We start from the raw sequence: 14,892 nt of genomic DNA on the forward strand, positions 1-14,892 counted from the left end.
TTATAGTCATTCAGTCGTATTTATTGAGCGCTTACTGTGGGCGGTGCACTGCGCTAAGCGCTTGGGAAAGACAAGTCAGCGACATCTAGAGACGGTCCCTGCCCCACAACGGGCTCACAGTAGAGGACTCTTCCTCGCCCCTGCCCAATGTTCTGCTCCTTGAATAATAATAATAATAATTTTGGTCTGATTCATTCATTCAATCTGTTAATATGTTTGGTTTTGTTCTCTGTCTCCCCCTTCTAGACTGTGAGCCCACTGTTGGGTAGGGACTGTCTCTAGATGTTGCCAACTTGGACTTCCCAAGCGCTTAGTGCACACAGTAAGCGCTCAATAAATTTGATTGATTGAATATATGTATATACATTTGTACGTATTTATTACTCTATTTTGTACATATTTATTCTATTTATTTTATTCTGTTAATATGTTTTGTTTTGTTCTCTGTCTCCCCCTTCTAGACTGTGAGCCCGCTGTTGGGTAGGGACTGTCTCTAGATGTTGCCAACTTGTACTTCCCAAGCGCTTAGTACAGAGCTCTGCACACAGTAAGTTCTCAATAAATACGATTGAATGAATGAATGAATGAATTTATTGAGCGCTTACTGTGTGCAGAGCACTGTACTAAGCGCTTGGGAAGTACAAGTTGGCAACACATAGAGACAGTCCCTACCCAACAGCGGGCTCACAGTCTAGAAGGGGGAGACAGAGAACAAAACAAACCATATTAACAAAATAAAATAAATATGTACAAATAAAATAGAGACTAAAATAAATAAAGAATAAAATAAATAAATAAATAGAGAAGCGCTTACTATGTGCAAAGCACTGTTCTAAGCGCTGGGGGGATACAAGGTAATCAGATTGTCTCACGTGGGGCTCACACAGTCTTAATCCCCATTTTACGGATGAGGGAACTGAGGCACGGAGAAGTTAAGGGACTTGCCCAAAGTCACCCAGCTGACAATTGGCAGAGCTGGGATTTGAACCCATGACCTCTGACTCCAAAGCCCGGGCTCCTTCCACTGAGCCACGCTGCCACCTCATAAACCCTCCTTGCCCCTAACCCGTCAGTTTTCACCGTTTTTTTGCGCCCAGTAGCGATGCTTATCTCACAACACTTATGTACCTATCTTGAAATTATACATTACTTCCTTATTCATTCATTCATTCAGTCAGTCAGTCGTATTGATTGAGCGCTTACTGTGTGCAGAGCACTGTACTAAGCGCTTGGGAAGTGCAAGTTAGCAACATAACTTGTAACACAACATAACTTATTAGTATTAACGTACGTCTCACCCTCTTGATAAGCTCGTTAGGAGCAGGAAGAGTGTCTGCTAATCCTGACGTATTGTACCCTCCCAAGCGCTTAGAACGGTAGTAAGCGCTCAATAAATACCATTGATTAAGACCTAGGCCACTGACTCCCCCTTCAATTGACTCCTTTTCGATCCTTCTACCGCTCTCCTCATCCCTCGGGCTGGGGCAGAACAAGTTCTACCTTGGTGCAGGCCACTGGCTGGCCGGTGACAACTCTCTTAAAAAAAAAAAAGTCTGTGAGGTGTACGTGATGTGATGACACTGGATCGCTGCCATTTTGCAGAAGTCCACAAAGTCATTGCCTTTCTTTCCCAGATTCACGTGAACTTTGACGCCGTGTCTGAGACCTAGAATGTAGTGGCTGGAGCCACGGGGGAGGGAGAGGAGGCACTGGAAATAAACATACGGCACCAAAAAGCATCTGGTTCCACATCAATACTGAGAACGGGAATCGTCATTCTACGCAAGGCAGAATTCTGCATCAGGACCCTGTTTTCGTGTCAGTGACAGAGTATAAGGGGCTCCAAGGCCCCACGTGTTCCAAAGAGGTGCTAAAGCTCACTGAACACTATTTTAACACCACTGCACATCGATCACATTAAAATGTCAAGTGCTAACAACGTGGGAAGAACTGGATGGGTAGAATTCTCAAAGCACAGACCAGAAGTTAGGATACCTTTGGAGCCAGGCTGAGTTCCTTCTCTATTTTGGTAGAGGGCCTATCCATTACCAGATCTGTCGGGGGTTCGGATCCCCAAGCAATCACGGCCACGTCACTCCTGGTGCCCTGAAGGAACCACAGATGAGGCCTGTCCAGGATAAGTGGAAGCCAGATATTGACTCTCTCCTGCCAACCCCTTCCCCGACTCTGATATCCCAGGCATACCGAGTCATCATGTAGAGCAACACTCGTATAAGCCATAAACAGTTACTCTTATTCCCATTTTGTGCCGAACGAATACTTGCTTCTGAATTATTCTGTCCCAGTCTCTTATTCTGTCTCTTTTGGCTTGTCAGCCAGAAAACAAAGCATTTCCAGAGGCCTTTGTTAGGGAAGGGGACAGGCTCTATTCTCAGGGAACACACAGTCTGAAAAGAGATTAGGAAGATTTCTTTTATTTCTGTAGGTTGAGTTGAAGAGTCCTCGGTGTTAATTTGTACACGGGTATTAAGAACAGCCATGAGAGCTGATGAAGACATACACGTAAGGAGGCCGAGACTCGGTCTTAGAGCACGTCGGCCTATGCTGAGGGAGCAGAGGGGACGTGGTGTCAAAGAAACTGATACTGGAGACACAATTAGGTGATTTGGGGTGCCACAGCAAATGCAGTGGAGAAATCTAGAAGGCTTTTACATCTAGCAGTGGGGTTAGCTGTGTGAGGGCAGTCCCTACCAAACGGTAAAGACAGAAGCCAGACCGGAGGGAGAACTGCAAGAGAGGAAGTGCAGACGGCAAGAAAAGCCAGCACGTTCAATGAATTCACTGGGAAAAGGGAGCTACAGGGGTAGTTGGGAGGATTGCGTCTGACCCGATTACCTTGTACCTATCCCAGACCTTAGTACAGGGCTTGGCTCACAGTAAGCACTTAACTTCCACAATTATTATTGCTGAAATACTGAACCCCAGAGTGACAAGGGACTGGAGATATTACTCCCGCTTCCTGCTTTGCAACCACCTTAACAGAGGAGACAGAAGACGAGGAGGAGGAGAGTAGCAGCAGCAAGGAGGGGCCTATACACTTACTTAAGGGATCTCACACTTAATCGTTTTTTTTTTTAATGGGAAAAAGAGCTGTTCACACGTGCATGCAGTTGTGGAGGAGCCAAAAGAAGTGACGGAGCTAAGAATTATCATTTGCAAAGCGAGGCGATCCAAGAGCAAATGAATGGACTAATAGTGTCCTAGGGGAGGATTAGCTCGGGATCAGCCGGGAAACAGAGAGGGCGACATGAAGGGATCTCCCGAGGAACAGACTCAAATCTTTTCCGTGAATAAACTTGAGAGATGACCAATAGGAAGGGAGGCGGGGTTGGAGTTTTAAGGAAAGGCTTTAGGGGTCCTGAAAAGTTTTTTGTGGATTTGGGACCAATGAGTCATTCGAGTTGGGGAATGGTGCTGCCTAGCTGTAGTTGGGGCAGCGTGGAGGAAGAAATTGTCGTTTAACAGGTTGGCCCAGGTTGTCTGTTTCCTCCATAAGCCTTTAGCCACTTGCCTTTGGGAGCCAAAGCAGAGGGTGGAGGGTTGTTGGAACTCACTATGATTAGTCAAAGGGACAAAGAGGTCAAGGGCACCAATGAGGGTCAATCGATCCATCAATCAATGGTTCGTCCAGTGTCTCGACCACTGAGTCAAGGGGGAACTCGTATTCTTGAGGTTTCACAGTGAGGTGAGTAGATTGGAGAGGCAGACGCTATTGGGGCTCAGCACCCGTGTTACGACGAGCCAGTGAATGAGTCGCACAAGGGAGGGGCCTTGAGAAGCACAGTTGGAGACTCCTGAGAAGGAGTACGGATGCGTGAGGGAGTTCAAAATGTGGCCATGCGGGGATCAAGTGAGGGTTCGTGGAAGCAAGGAGAGAAAACCAGAAAGGGAAAGTAGCAATAGGGAAGGGCTCCATTTTTTGCCAATTCAGTTGTTTCACCGACTCATCTCCGGGTTACACTGGGGAGGCTGAACTGGCTGAGAATGACTTAGGAGCTGACCTTTCCTGGTTGAAGAAGTCGCTGCCACGATTTCCACCTCCCCACTGTCTCCTTCTCCTGGGCAGCAACTATACTGGCAGTAAATACCCCACGATGCAGGCTGGTCATTTCTCAAAAAAGCACCTGAGTCATGGGGCTCAGTTTCCCATAAACTTGTGTAATTAGGTTCTGTTCTAGAACCAGACGCAACATCCAAGTATAAATGACCCTGTAAAAATCCCTTCCCTCCCCCTGCTCCTAATGGCTTTCCTGTCCTCCTACAACTCAAACTTGGCCCTCTCCTTCCACCTCTCCCCTCCCCGTGCTCTGGTGCTTTTTGGTTGTCTGTTTGAATAAAAACGGCCACCACTGCTGCATCGCCCCGTCTCTTTTCCTTCCCAGCACGTGGCCCCGCTGTAGCTGCCGACAGCAAAGTGGGAATTGAAAGGGAAAGGGAAGAGGTGGCGGTGGCACAGTGCCTGCGGTAACAGCTGTTGGCCCACGTCCCTTCTGTCTACCCCTCAGTCGAAGGAATGTACTGAGTGCTTACCGTGTGCAGAACACCATACTACGCACCTAGGAGAGTGTAACAGAGTATAACAATATAAGACTTGGGAGACACGGTCCCTGCCCACAATGAGCTTAAAGCCTAGAGGGGGAATCTACGGTCTGTTCCCTTTCCCAGGGCTGAGGCTGAAAAGGGGAACTACAAACAGAAAAGGAGGAGGGGGCAGAGGAGTAGCAGCGCCTCACACCCATCACTGGTTCAAAAAAAGAAAGAAAAAAATACTGGAGCATAGGGGATTGGGAAGGGCCCAAGTTGAGGATGTGGGAGTGGGGCAGGAAAACTGGGAACACCACCAGCAGGATCCTCTCCATCTGCAGTCTACAGCCCTGGCACTACCCTCGACTTCTCCCTCTTTTCAAGCCCCATTTTCAGTCCACCACTAAACCCTGCTGGTTCCTCCTTCACAACATTTCCAGATTCCGCCTTTCCTCTTCATCCAAACGGCCCCCTCACGGGTCCCCGGCATTTTTCCTATTTCGGCTTGACTCCGGCCTCTTCACGGGCCTCTCCCCTCTGCCGATCCAATCTACTGCTTGGATCATTTTTCTAAAGCATCACTGTGCACACATCTCCCCTGTCCTCGAAAACCTCTAGGGGTTTCTTATTCTTCTCTGCATCATGCAGGAACTGACTGGTGCCCTGAAGGAATTCAATCAGCTCTCTCCCTCCTACTTATCCACTCTCTTCTCCCATCACACCTCAGTTCACACCCTTCGCTCCTCTCGGCTCGTCCGCCTCCGAACGCTTGCTCTCGCCCTTCCCCTGGCCTCCCTGCCCCTTCAAATCCCCTAGATAACAGCTTTCCCCATTATCAGAGCTCTTCTGAAATCACATCTCCTCCAGGGAGCCTTTCCCAATGAATTCCTCTTTCTCTTCCCCAACGGGTCATATCCCCACCCATCACCAATTCAGACTCGTGCACCAACTATGGACTTGCGACTTAGAAAACCACCCGTTTCTGTAGCGATGGATTTACACCCTTCATATACCTAGCCACCTCTCCTTCCTCCATAAATTCCATCTCCGTTGCCAGACCATAAACCCCTTGAGGGTGGGGATCATGTCAGAAGCCAGGTGGTCTAGTGAATAGAGCACAGGGAGTCAGGTGGCCTGAGTTCTAACACCAGCTCTGCCGCTTACCTTCTGGGCCACCTGGGCAAGTGACTTAACTTCTCTGTGTCTCAGTTGGGGATTAAATACCTCTTCTCCCTCCCCCTTAGACCGTGGCCCCTGAGTAAAACAGAGACCGTGTCCGATTTGCTTATCCCGTAGTTCCTTAGCGCGCAGTAGGAGCTGAACGCATACCACCATGATTACTATTAACTTTTCTCTACTCTCCCTAGTGCTCTGCAATTAGTAGTTGCTCACGAATCATTACCGACTGATCAAAGAAGGGGCAGAGGGAGGAAGAGGTGGGGAGGGAACTGACTCACCTACAATGAGTGGATTTGCTGAGGGCAGAGCTTATGCATTTGGGGGTTCGTCAGCCAAAGGAGTTGCCTGTATCCCCAGGCTGAGTTCTCTGTGGGGCACTGGGAACCTGAGGTAGACCTGGAGCTGGGTTGTGGCAGACTCCCGCACAGGCCCGTAAGCTCCCTGTGGGCAGGGATGAGGTCTTCCACCGCTACCGTACAGGCCCAAGCCCTCAGTAGGATGCTCTGCTCACACTGAGCACTCGGGAAATACATCCGACGGATTCGGCGGGCAGCCCCGATCCCCTCCGGCCCTCCCCCGGCCCGTGTGGTCGGCTGCCACGGTGGAGGCGGAGTCGCCGAGAGCGGAGCGGATGCGGATCTGCCAGGCGGAGGAAGGCCGCCGTTTATTGCCCCTGGCTCCCCTGGTCGCTGCTCTTGACGCGCAGCACCACGGGCACCGAGCTGCAGGGGATCATACCCAGCTCCGTGATCACCAGATCCACCAGCTCGGGGGGCGTCACGTCGTACACCAGGTTCAGCAGGCGGAGCGAAGGGTAGTCCTGCCAGTGGCCCAGAGCCACGCGGCCCCCCCGGCCGCACAGCAGGTCATCGGGGTCGTCTGGAAAACACGGCCGCAGTCGGACCGCGGCCCGGAGACGCCCTCCCTCCCTCGGCCTACCCCCTACCCAGGGCCCGCCCTCCCGCTCCGCCCCCTCCCGCCGCTCCGTGCCGTCTTCCCCGATCCCTTCTTCCTCCGCCCCCCTCAGCCCCCTCACCGAGCTCGTTGGAGACAAAGGCGTCGGTCTGCACCCGCTCGCAGAATTTGTAGGTCTCGCAGCACACCAACACGGGCACGTTAAAGGCGCGGGCCACCAGGGCCAGCTGGGCGGTTCCGACCCGTGACATCACCGACCCGTTGGCCAGAAGCGCGTGGGCCCCCAGCAGCACCTTAGACACCTGAGGCGGGGATAAAGTCGTCGCTGTTGCCGTGGGGTGGAATTCCCGGTTCCTCCCAGGGTGGCCCGGGCTCCGTCCCCCGCCCCCTCACCTCCGGTAACACGTAGGACGCAGCGGGGATCAGCAGGTAGGAGGCGGGGACCCCCGCCCGGACCAGGCAGCGCAGCGTGTGCCGCCCGTCCAGCCGCGGCCGGCTGTCCACCACCACCACTCGGAACCGGCGGCCACGCGTCCAGGCGTCCCGCAACGTCCGGGACACCAGGGATGAGCTGAAGAGGACATACGGGCACAGAGGCAGAAAGGGGCGGGCAGGGGCAGAGAAGACACACGGAGAAGGGGCTCAGCCACACCCTCCACCCTCCCCGGCTCCACCGACACTCCGCCCCAAACCCGCCCGCCGGCCCCGATCCGTACCATCCGTACACCAGGATCACGTCCCCGTCGCTGATCTTGTCGTAGGCCGAGCGAGAGATGGCCTCGGCCGCCAGCTTGATTTTCTCCTGCACGTACCGGTCCACGGCAGCTCGAAGCTCCTGCTTGGCCTGGTTGGAAGGAAGGATCATCTCTAAGGAGACAGGGAAGGGACGGGTGGGATCGGGGCAGGCGGCGGGGAGAGGTCTTCCCTTTGCCCAGGAAGAATTCAGGGCCGATGAGACGTCTTATAGTTTTCCAAACTCAGAGAAGGGACGCTTTCTTTTTTTTTACGTGATATTTGTTACGCGCTTACCACGTGTCACACGCTGTCTTAAACGCTGGGGTAGCTACAAGTTAATTAGATCAGACACAGTCCCTGTCCCACGTGGGGGTCACAATCTAAGAAGGAGGGAGAACAAGTACCCCCTTTTTACATGCGGGGAAACCGGGGCCCAGCAAAGTTAAGTGACTTGTCCAAGGTCACCGAGCAAGCAATTGGCAGAGCTGGGATTAGAACCCAGATCCTTCTGATTCCCAGGCCCGTGCTCTCTCCGTTAGGGCTTGCAGCTGCGCTTTCTGAGAGTCCTTCCCAGCGTCAACTTGGTCTCCATTCCCCGATGGCCATCGACCTCTCCCGCCCTCCGGCCCCTTCCCAGTCCCCCGCCGTCATCATTACCTCCTCTTCCCGTTGGGAGCTCTTCACCCCGGCAATCTCCTTCTTGAGGAACTTGATGGCGTTGCCCATGCTGGCTGAGAGTGGTCGGCACTGAGTCAGGAAGCTGCGTGGGGGGAGAGGAGACGGGGAATGAGGACGGAAGCGAAGGAGACGGGGAGGAGAGCAGGAGTCTCAGCTGGGAGAGGTAAAGATGGGAAACGTAGCCCGGGGGGGGACAAAAGCTCCCAAGCTGGGAGATGCCGTGGGGCTGGAAGCAAGGAGGAGAATGCTGTTAACTCCTCGTGGACCAGGATCGGGTCTACCAACTCCATTGTACGGTGCTCTCACAATTACTCAGTATGGCGCTCTGCACGCTGTAAGCGCTCAATACATCGCACTGAAATGCACCGTGGCCTGGAAAGAACAAGGGCTTGGGAACCCCTCCTTCCTCTCCCCCTCGTCCCCCTCTCCATCCCCACCGTCTTACCTCCTTCCCTTCCCTACAGCACCTGTATATATGTATGTTTGTACACATTTATTACTCTACTTATTTATTTTACATGTACATATCTATTCTATTTATTTTATTTTGTTAATATGTTTGGTTTTGTTCTCTGTCTCCCCCTTCTAGACTGTGTGCCCACTGTTGGGTAGGGACTGCCTCTATATGTTGCCAATTTGTACTTCCCAAGCGCTTAGTACAGTGCTCTGCACACAGTACGCGCTCAATAAATAGAATTGATTGATTGATTGAGTCAGGAGGACCACGGTTTTAATCCCGGCTCTGCCTCTTAATAATAATAGCATTTATGAAACACTTACTACGTGCACAGCACTGTTCTAAGCGCTGGGGAGGTTACAAGGTGATCAGGTTGTCCCACGGGGCTCACAGTCTTCATCCCCACTTTACAGATGAGGGAACTGAGGCCCAGGGAAGTGAAGTGACTTGCCCAAAGTCACACAGCTGACAACTGGTGGAGCCATGACCTCTGAGTCCAAAGCCCGGGATCTTTCCAGGTGGTGTGACCCGGGGCGAGTCACTTTGCTTCTCTGTGCCTCGGTGACCTCATCTGTAAAATGGGGATTAAGATCGTGAATGCTATGTGGGACGTCCAACCTGTCTACCCCAGCACTTAGCACAGTGCCCGGCACACAGTAAGCTCTTAACAAGTACCACTAAAGAAAAAAATTGACTGATTGGCAAAGGGGCCTGGGGGATGGAAAGGGAAGTGGAAGGTAGAGAAGAGAGAGGAGGGTCAGAAAAGGGACAGAAGGAAATGGAGGCAGGGGGGAGGATGGGCGAAAGGGAAGCTGGGAGAGTCTGGAAGTGAGGAATTAAGATGGGGGGGCGGTGGGGGTGGGGGGGGAAGGATCCTCACCTGATGTAAGGTTTGAGCTTGTTCACCAGATCCCGTGACAGCTCCTCATTGGGGGGAGTGGTGTAGTCCTGGATCACCTAGAGACGGCAAGGAGACTGAGCCGCCCCGATGCCTGGTGGCGGGGGCTTCCTCAGCCTGGTCCGGGGGAGAGGGGCCCACTAGTAGGGTGGTGGTGGTGGGGGTGCCTGCGTGTATATGGTGTGGGGGGCAGAGGAGAGAAGGCGTGTCCAGGAGGGGGGCGGCGGAGGGGCATACCTGCTGGAAGGCGCGCAGGAGGGCCATGCAGCGGGCGTTGGAGCCGCTGATGAGGCCCTGGGAATACTGGAGGCCGAGCCGCACCACGGCCGGGTGGATCACGGAGGACGGGATGCTAAACAGGGAGGACCGCACTCGTCGGCGCCCATCCTCCCTCCCACCCACCCCCAACCTCCCCTCGCTCCTCTTCTACGACAACCCGGCCCAAACGCCGCGCTCCTCCAACGCCAACCTGCTCACTGCAGGGCCGTCTCGTCCCTCTCGCCGCCGGCCCCCTGGCCCACTTCCTCCCTCTGGCCTGGAACGCCCTCCATCTTCATTTCCGACAGACAACCCCCCGCCCGCCCGCCCGCCCGCCCCACCTTCAGAGCCTTCGTAAAATCACATCTCCTCCGAGAGGCCTTCCCTGACTAAGCCCTCATTACCCCACCCTATTTACCTTCCTTTTCGCATCACCTGCGTGCTTTGATCTGTACCCTTTAGGCACTTTGAAACTCCCCCGTCTCACCTCCACCCCTTCAGTACCCGCATACACAGCCTCACGCTCTGCCATTTCCCCTACCGTAAATGATTTTAATGTCCATCCCCCCCACTGGACCGTAACCTCCTCTGGAGCAGGGATGGCGCCTACCCATTCTAGTCTACCGTACTCTCCCGAGCGCTTAACGCAACACCCCGCGCCCCGTAAGGGCCCGATACCATTCGTCGATCGACCAGCCGTCGCACACCCCGTCAGGGTGTCTCCCCCGTCCCTTCGATCACCCCAGGACCTCTCTTTCCCGTTGCCCCGAGATGGGCTCCACACCCACGCTCCCCCTCGGCCACTCTCTGATTTCAGGCTCTGCCCAGTCGACGAGGCCTCACCTCATGTACTGGGTGAGCGGGTGGCGGCGGCTGTACTGATGAAGGTGGGAGAAGAGACTGACTTTGGAGCCGTAATCCTTGCGCAGAGGAACCTAGGGCGATCGGGAGGACGGGATCCGTACCGCGGGACGCGAGGTTGGCCGGGGTGGGCCGGAGAGTGGGGGGAAAGGAGGGGTTGGAGAGGAAAAGAGGAGCTGGAGGGAGAGGAGGGGCTGGGCGGTAAGGATTTTCTTCTCCCCTTCCCCTCATCCGGAGGTACCCTGCAGCCCTCTTCCTCCGTGCCTTATTAGAGGGTCCCGACTTCCCCGCCGCCCCGAGTTCTGTCAGGCCATCGACTCTCCTCAGGTCCTACCTGCTGTCGCTCCAGTTTTTTGGCGAGTCTCCTTAGGACCATGGGGTCGTCCACTTGGATATGCTCAGGGGGACGCTTCACTCCTGGGGGTGGGGTAGGGGGGATTTCGGCATCATCAGAGTGCCACAGAGCGCTCCACGCCAGCCGAGGAAAGGTGGGTGGCCGGTGAAATGGGGAACGGGGATTGATAGTCTTCTAACCGGTTAGCGACACTGGGGCTCACAGAGTGGAAGGAGAACTATCGTGGGTTGAAGACTCAAAAGATAGGGAACAGACCTGGGAAGCAGAAAACCTTAGTCCTAACGCCGGATCTTCTGCTTGCTTACCGCGTGACCTTGGCCCAAAGCTTCCCACGCCTGTTTCCTCACCCGTAAAACTGGGATGAAACGGCTGTCCTCCCCACCCTCAGACTGCGAGCCTCGCGTGAGACAGGGGCTGCGTCTGATCCGTCTGTACCGTACCTAACCCGGTGCCTGGCACATACTAAGCGCCTAACGAGCACCCCAGCTAATTACGATGTCACGGACGGGAGCCGGGGGCCATCGGTGCAGGCGAGGGGCGGTACCTGAGGGGGTCTCTCCAGTCGTAGGGGTCCGGGGTTGAGCCGGAGCCGCTCCCGGCTCCCCTTTCCGGCTCTGCTTCACGGCCCGCTCCGCTTCTTGCTTGGCCCGACGCTCGGCCCGCAGCTCTGCCTTACTCTTCCCGCCAGGCGTCCTCTCCGTCATCGGCCCCGTCGACCCCGCGGCCGGGGGTGGGTCTGTTTTTTCGGTGGAGCGAGAGGGACGGAAGCTCGGGAACAGAGTCCTGTCCGCTCCGGGGGAGGTCATTCCCTCTTGTTCCCCCCCCCAGCTCCCACGCTCTGCTCTCTCCCCGCAATCCCGAGCCCCCCACCGGCTCCGGCCTCGGCCCCGTGGGGTCCCCACCTTGTTGCCGGGCAGGGGGTCCGACGGGGCCGGCTCCGGGGTCTGTCCCCTTCTCCTCCTTCCGCTTCTTCTTCTGCTGCTTCTTCTCCTTGCGCAACTGCAGTTTCTCCTCTTGGGACAGCTCCCTGCCATCTCCCTGAAACACAGGCATCGGCTCCTTCCCGTAGGTCAGTCAATTGTACTTACTGAGCGCAGCGCGCTGTACTGAGCACTTACTGTGTGCAAGGCGCTGTCGGGAGACTACACAACAATCCCGCACGGCGTAGCAGACAGAAGACTAACCCCAATTCTGCCACTTGTCTGCTGTGCGCCCTTAGGCAAGTCACTTCCCTTCCTCAGTTACCTCATCTGTAAAATGGGGATTGAGACCAGGAGCCTCGTGTGGGACGGGGACTGTGTCCAACTCGGCTTGCCTGAATCTACCCCAGCGCTCAATACAGTGCCCGGCACCCAGGAAGCGCTTAACAAACGCCACCACCGTCAATAGACTTCAATAGACATCAGTAGACACCATCTTCTAGACTGTGAGCCCACTGTGGGGTAGGGACCGTTCTCTAGATGTTGCCAACTTGTACTTCCCAAGCGCTTAGTACAGTGCTCTGCACGCAGTAAGCGCTCAATAAATACAATTAAATGAATAAACAGACACATGCCTTGCCCACAATGAGCTGAGAGCCTGGGGGGGCTTCTTCACTGAGGCAGAAGAGCCTCCTTGGGGTCACTTCCTCAGGCCCCCAAATGGCACCCGTTAACACCTTGGGATAAGCGGGGGGCAGAGCTGGGGGGATCCAAGACCCTCCCCTGGTTCCCAGGAACCTAGTTTATTCATTCAGTCGTTCAATCGTATTTACTGAGCGCTTACTGTGTGCAGAGCACTGGACTAAGCGCTTGGGAAGTACAATTCGGCAACAGATGGAGACGGTCCCTACCCAACAGCGGGCTCACGATCTAGAAGCGGGGATGACGGACAACAAAGCAATCAATCAATCAATCATATTTATTGAGCCCTTACTGTGTGCACAGCACTGGACTAAGCGCTTGGAAAGTACAATTCGGCAACAGATGGAGACGGTCCCTACCCAACAGCGGGCTCACGATCTAGAAGCGGGGATGACGGACAACAAAGCAATCAATCAATCAATCGTATTTATTGAGCCCTTACTGTGTGCACAGCACTGGACTAAGCGCTTGGAAAGTACAATTCGGCAACAGATGGAGACGGTCCCTACCCAACAGCGGGCTCACGATCTAGAAGCGGGGATGACGGACAACAAAATAATCAATCAATCAATCGTATTATTGAGCCCTTACTGTGTGCCGAGCACTGGACTAAGCGCTTGGAAAGTACAATTCGGCAACAGATGGGGACGGTCCCGACCCAACAGCGGGCTCACAGTCTAGAAGCGGGGATGACGGACAACAAAATAATCAATCAACCAATTGTATTTATTGAGCGCTTACTGTGTGCCGAGCACTGGACTAAGCGCTTGGAAAGTACAATTCGGCAACAGATGGAGACGGTCCCTACCCAACAGCGGGCTCACGATCTAGAAGCGGGGATGATGAACAACAAAACAATCAATCAATCAATCGTATTCATTGAGCGCTTAGTGTGTGCAGAGCACTGCATTAAGTGTTGGGAAGTACAAGTTGGCAACATCTAGAGACAGTCCCTACGCAACAGTGGGCTCACAGTCTAAAACAAGTAGACGGGCCTCAATAGCATCGAAATAGATAGAATTATAGCTACAGACTCATCACTAATTCATTTTACTTGTACATATTTATTCTACTTATTTTATTTTGTTAATATGTTTTGTATTTGTTGTCTGTCTCCCCCTTCTAGACTGTGAGCCCGCTGTTGGGTAGGGACCGTCTCTCGATGTTGCCAACTTGGACTAGTCCAGTGCCCTGCACACAGTAAGCGCTCAATCAATACGACTGAATGAATGAATGAGTGAAATAATGAATGAATGAATAGGGGTCAAGGCTTACCCGAGGGCTGGGGTGCGAGTCCCGGCAGGCCGCGGACCCTCCGCCTGAAACGCACAGCGGACCGGACGGTGAGCAAGGAGGGCTCCCGGGAGGAGGAGGAGGAGCAGGAGGAGGAGGAGGAGGAAGAGGCGGCATGGCCGAGGAAGGAGGAGGGAGGAGGGGACCCCGGGGTCAGAGGTCAGAGGTCACCCGCCCAGGCCCGGCTCACCCGCCGCCGTGTCCGCCATCCCCGTGGCCCGGGCAGCCCGCAGCGCCTCCCCGCGGCCCGGAGGGGGAACCGCCCCGGCGCGACTACAAGTCCCGGCATGCCCCGCGGCCCCCTCCGGCGGGCAGCGCGCCCTGTGCGGACTCCATTTCCCGGCATGCCCCGGGACAGCCCCCGCCCGGGGGTGGGAGGGGGCAGCGCGCGCGCGCGCGCCCTGGCCGAACTACGTTTCCCGGCATGCTCCGGGCCGCCCGCCCGCCCGCCCGCCCGCAGAGGATCCGTCCGTCCGGCAGGGGGTGGCGGGGCAGCGCGCGCGCGCCTGTGCGGACTACGTTTCCCGGCATGCCCCGGGCCAGCCCCCCCGGTGTCGGGGGGCAGAGCGCGCGCGCGCGCGCTCCCTGGCCAAACTACATTTCCTGGCATTCATTCATTCATTCATTCATTCATTCAATCGTATTTATTGAGCGCTGACTGTGTGCAGAGCACTGGACTACGCGCTTGGGACAGTCCAAGTTGGCAACATAGAGAGACGGTCCCTACCCAACAGCGGGCACACAGTCTAGAACATGGGGCCGAGGGGACCTAGCATGCTCCGGGCCGCCCCCCCCCAACCCGCACGCCCGCAGAGGATCCGTCCGTCAGGGAGACCCCCGCTCGCGCGCGCGCCCTGTGCGGACTCCATTTCCCGGCCTGCCCCGGGGCAGCTCCCGCCCTGGGCGAACTCCATTTCCCGGCATGCTCCGGGCCTCCCTCCCACTCACCCGCAGAGGATCCGTCCGTCCGACAGGGGGCGGCGGGGGGGGGGGGGGGGGGAGCAGCGCGCGCCCCCCCTGTGCAGACTCCATTTCCCGGCATGCCCCGGGGGTGGGAGGCCGCGCGCGCGCGCGCCCTGTACGGACTCCATTTCCC

The 14,892-nt window shown here is 55.4% G+C and overlaps 1 protein-coding gene across 4 annotated transcripts; it reads right to left on the bottom strand.

Moving 5' to 3' along the window:
* Positions 1-6,356: 6,356 nt before the first annotated feature.
* EIF2B4 (eukaryotic translation initiation factor 2B subunit delta) lies at positions 6,357-14,028 on the bottom strand. 4 transcript variants are annotated; one of them, XM_038750929.1, is made up of 13 exons: positions 13,987-14,028; positions 13,779-13,822; positions 11,784-11,919; positions 11,426-11,617; positions 10,861-10,943; positions 10,509-10,600; positions 9,645-9,759; positions 9,390-9,466; positions 8,032-8,134; positions 7,356-7,483; positions 7,033-7,210; positions 6,761-6,941; positions 6,357-6,603 (listed from the first exon to the last, which is right to left on the bottom strand). In XM_038750929.1, exons 1-13 carry the CDS (start codon positions 14,003-14,005, stop codon positions 6,389-6,391), a joined length of 1,563 nt encoding a protein of 520 aa, XP_038606857.1. In that variant the 5' UTR covers positions 14,006-14,028; the 3' UTR covers positions 6,357-6,388. The 4 variants fall into 4 exon arrangements, with proteins under 4 accessions (XP_038606857.1, XP_038606856.1, XP_038606855.1 ...); XM_038750928.1 differs by having other exon boundaries at positions 11,784-11,940; XM_038750927.1 differs by lacking the exon at positions 13,987-14,028 and having other exon boundaries at positions 13,779-13,913.
* Between the last annotated feature and the right edge of the window lie 864 nt (positions 14,029-14,892).

Source organism: Tachyglossus aculeatus, chromosome 9 (assembly GCF_015852505.1).
Source record: "Tachyglossus aculeatus isolate mTacAcu1 chromosome 9, mTacAcu1.pri, whole genome shotgun sequence".
NCBI classification, from domain to species: domain Eukaryota; kingdom Metazoa; phylum Chordata; class Mammalia; order Monotremata; family Tachyglossidae; genus Tachyglossus; species Tachyglossus aculeatus.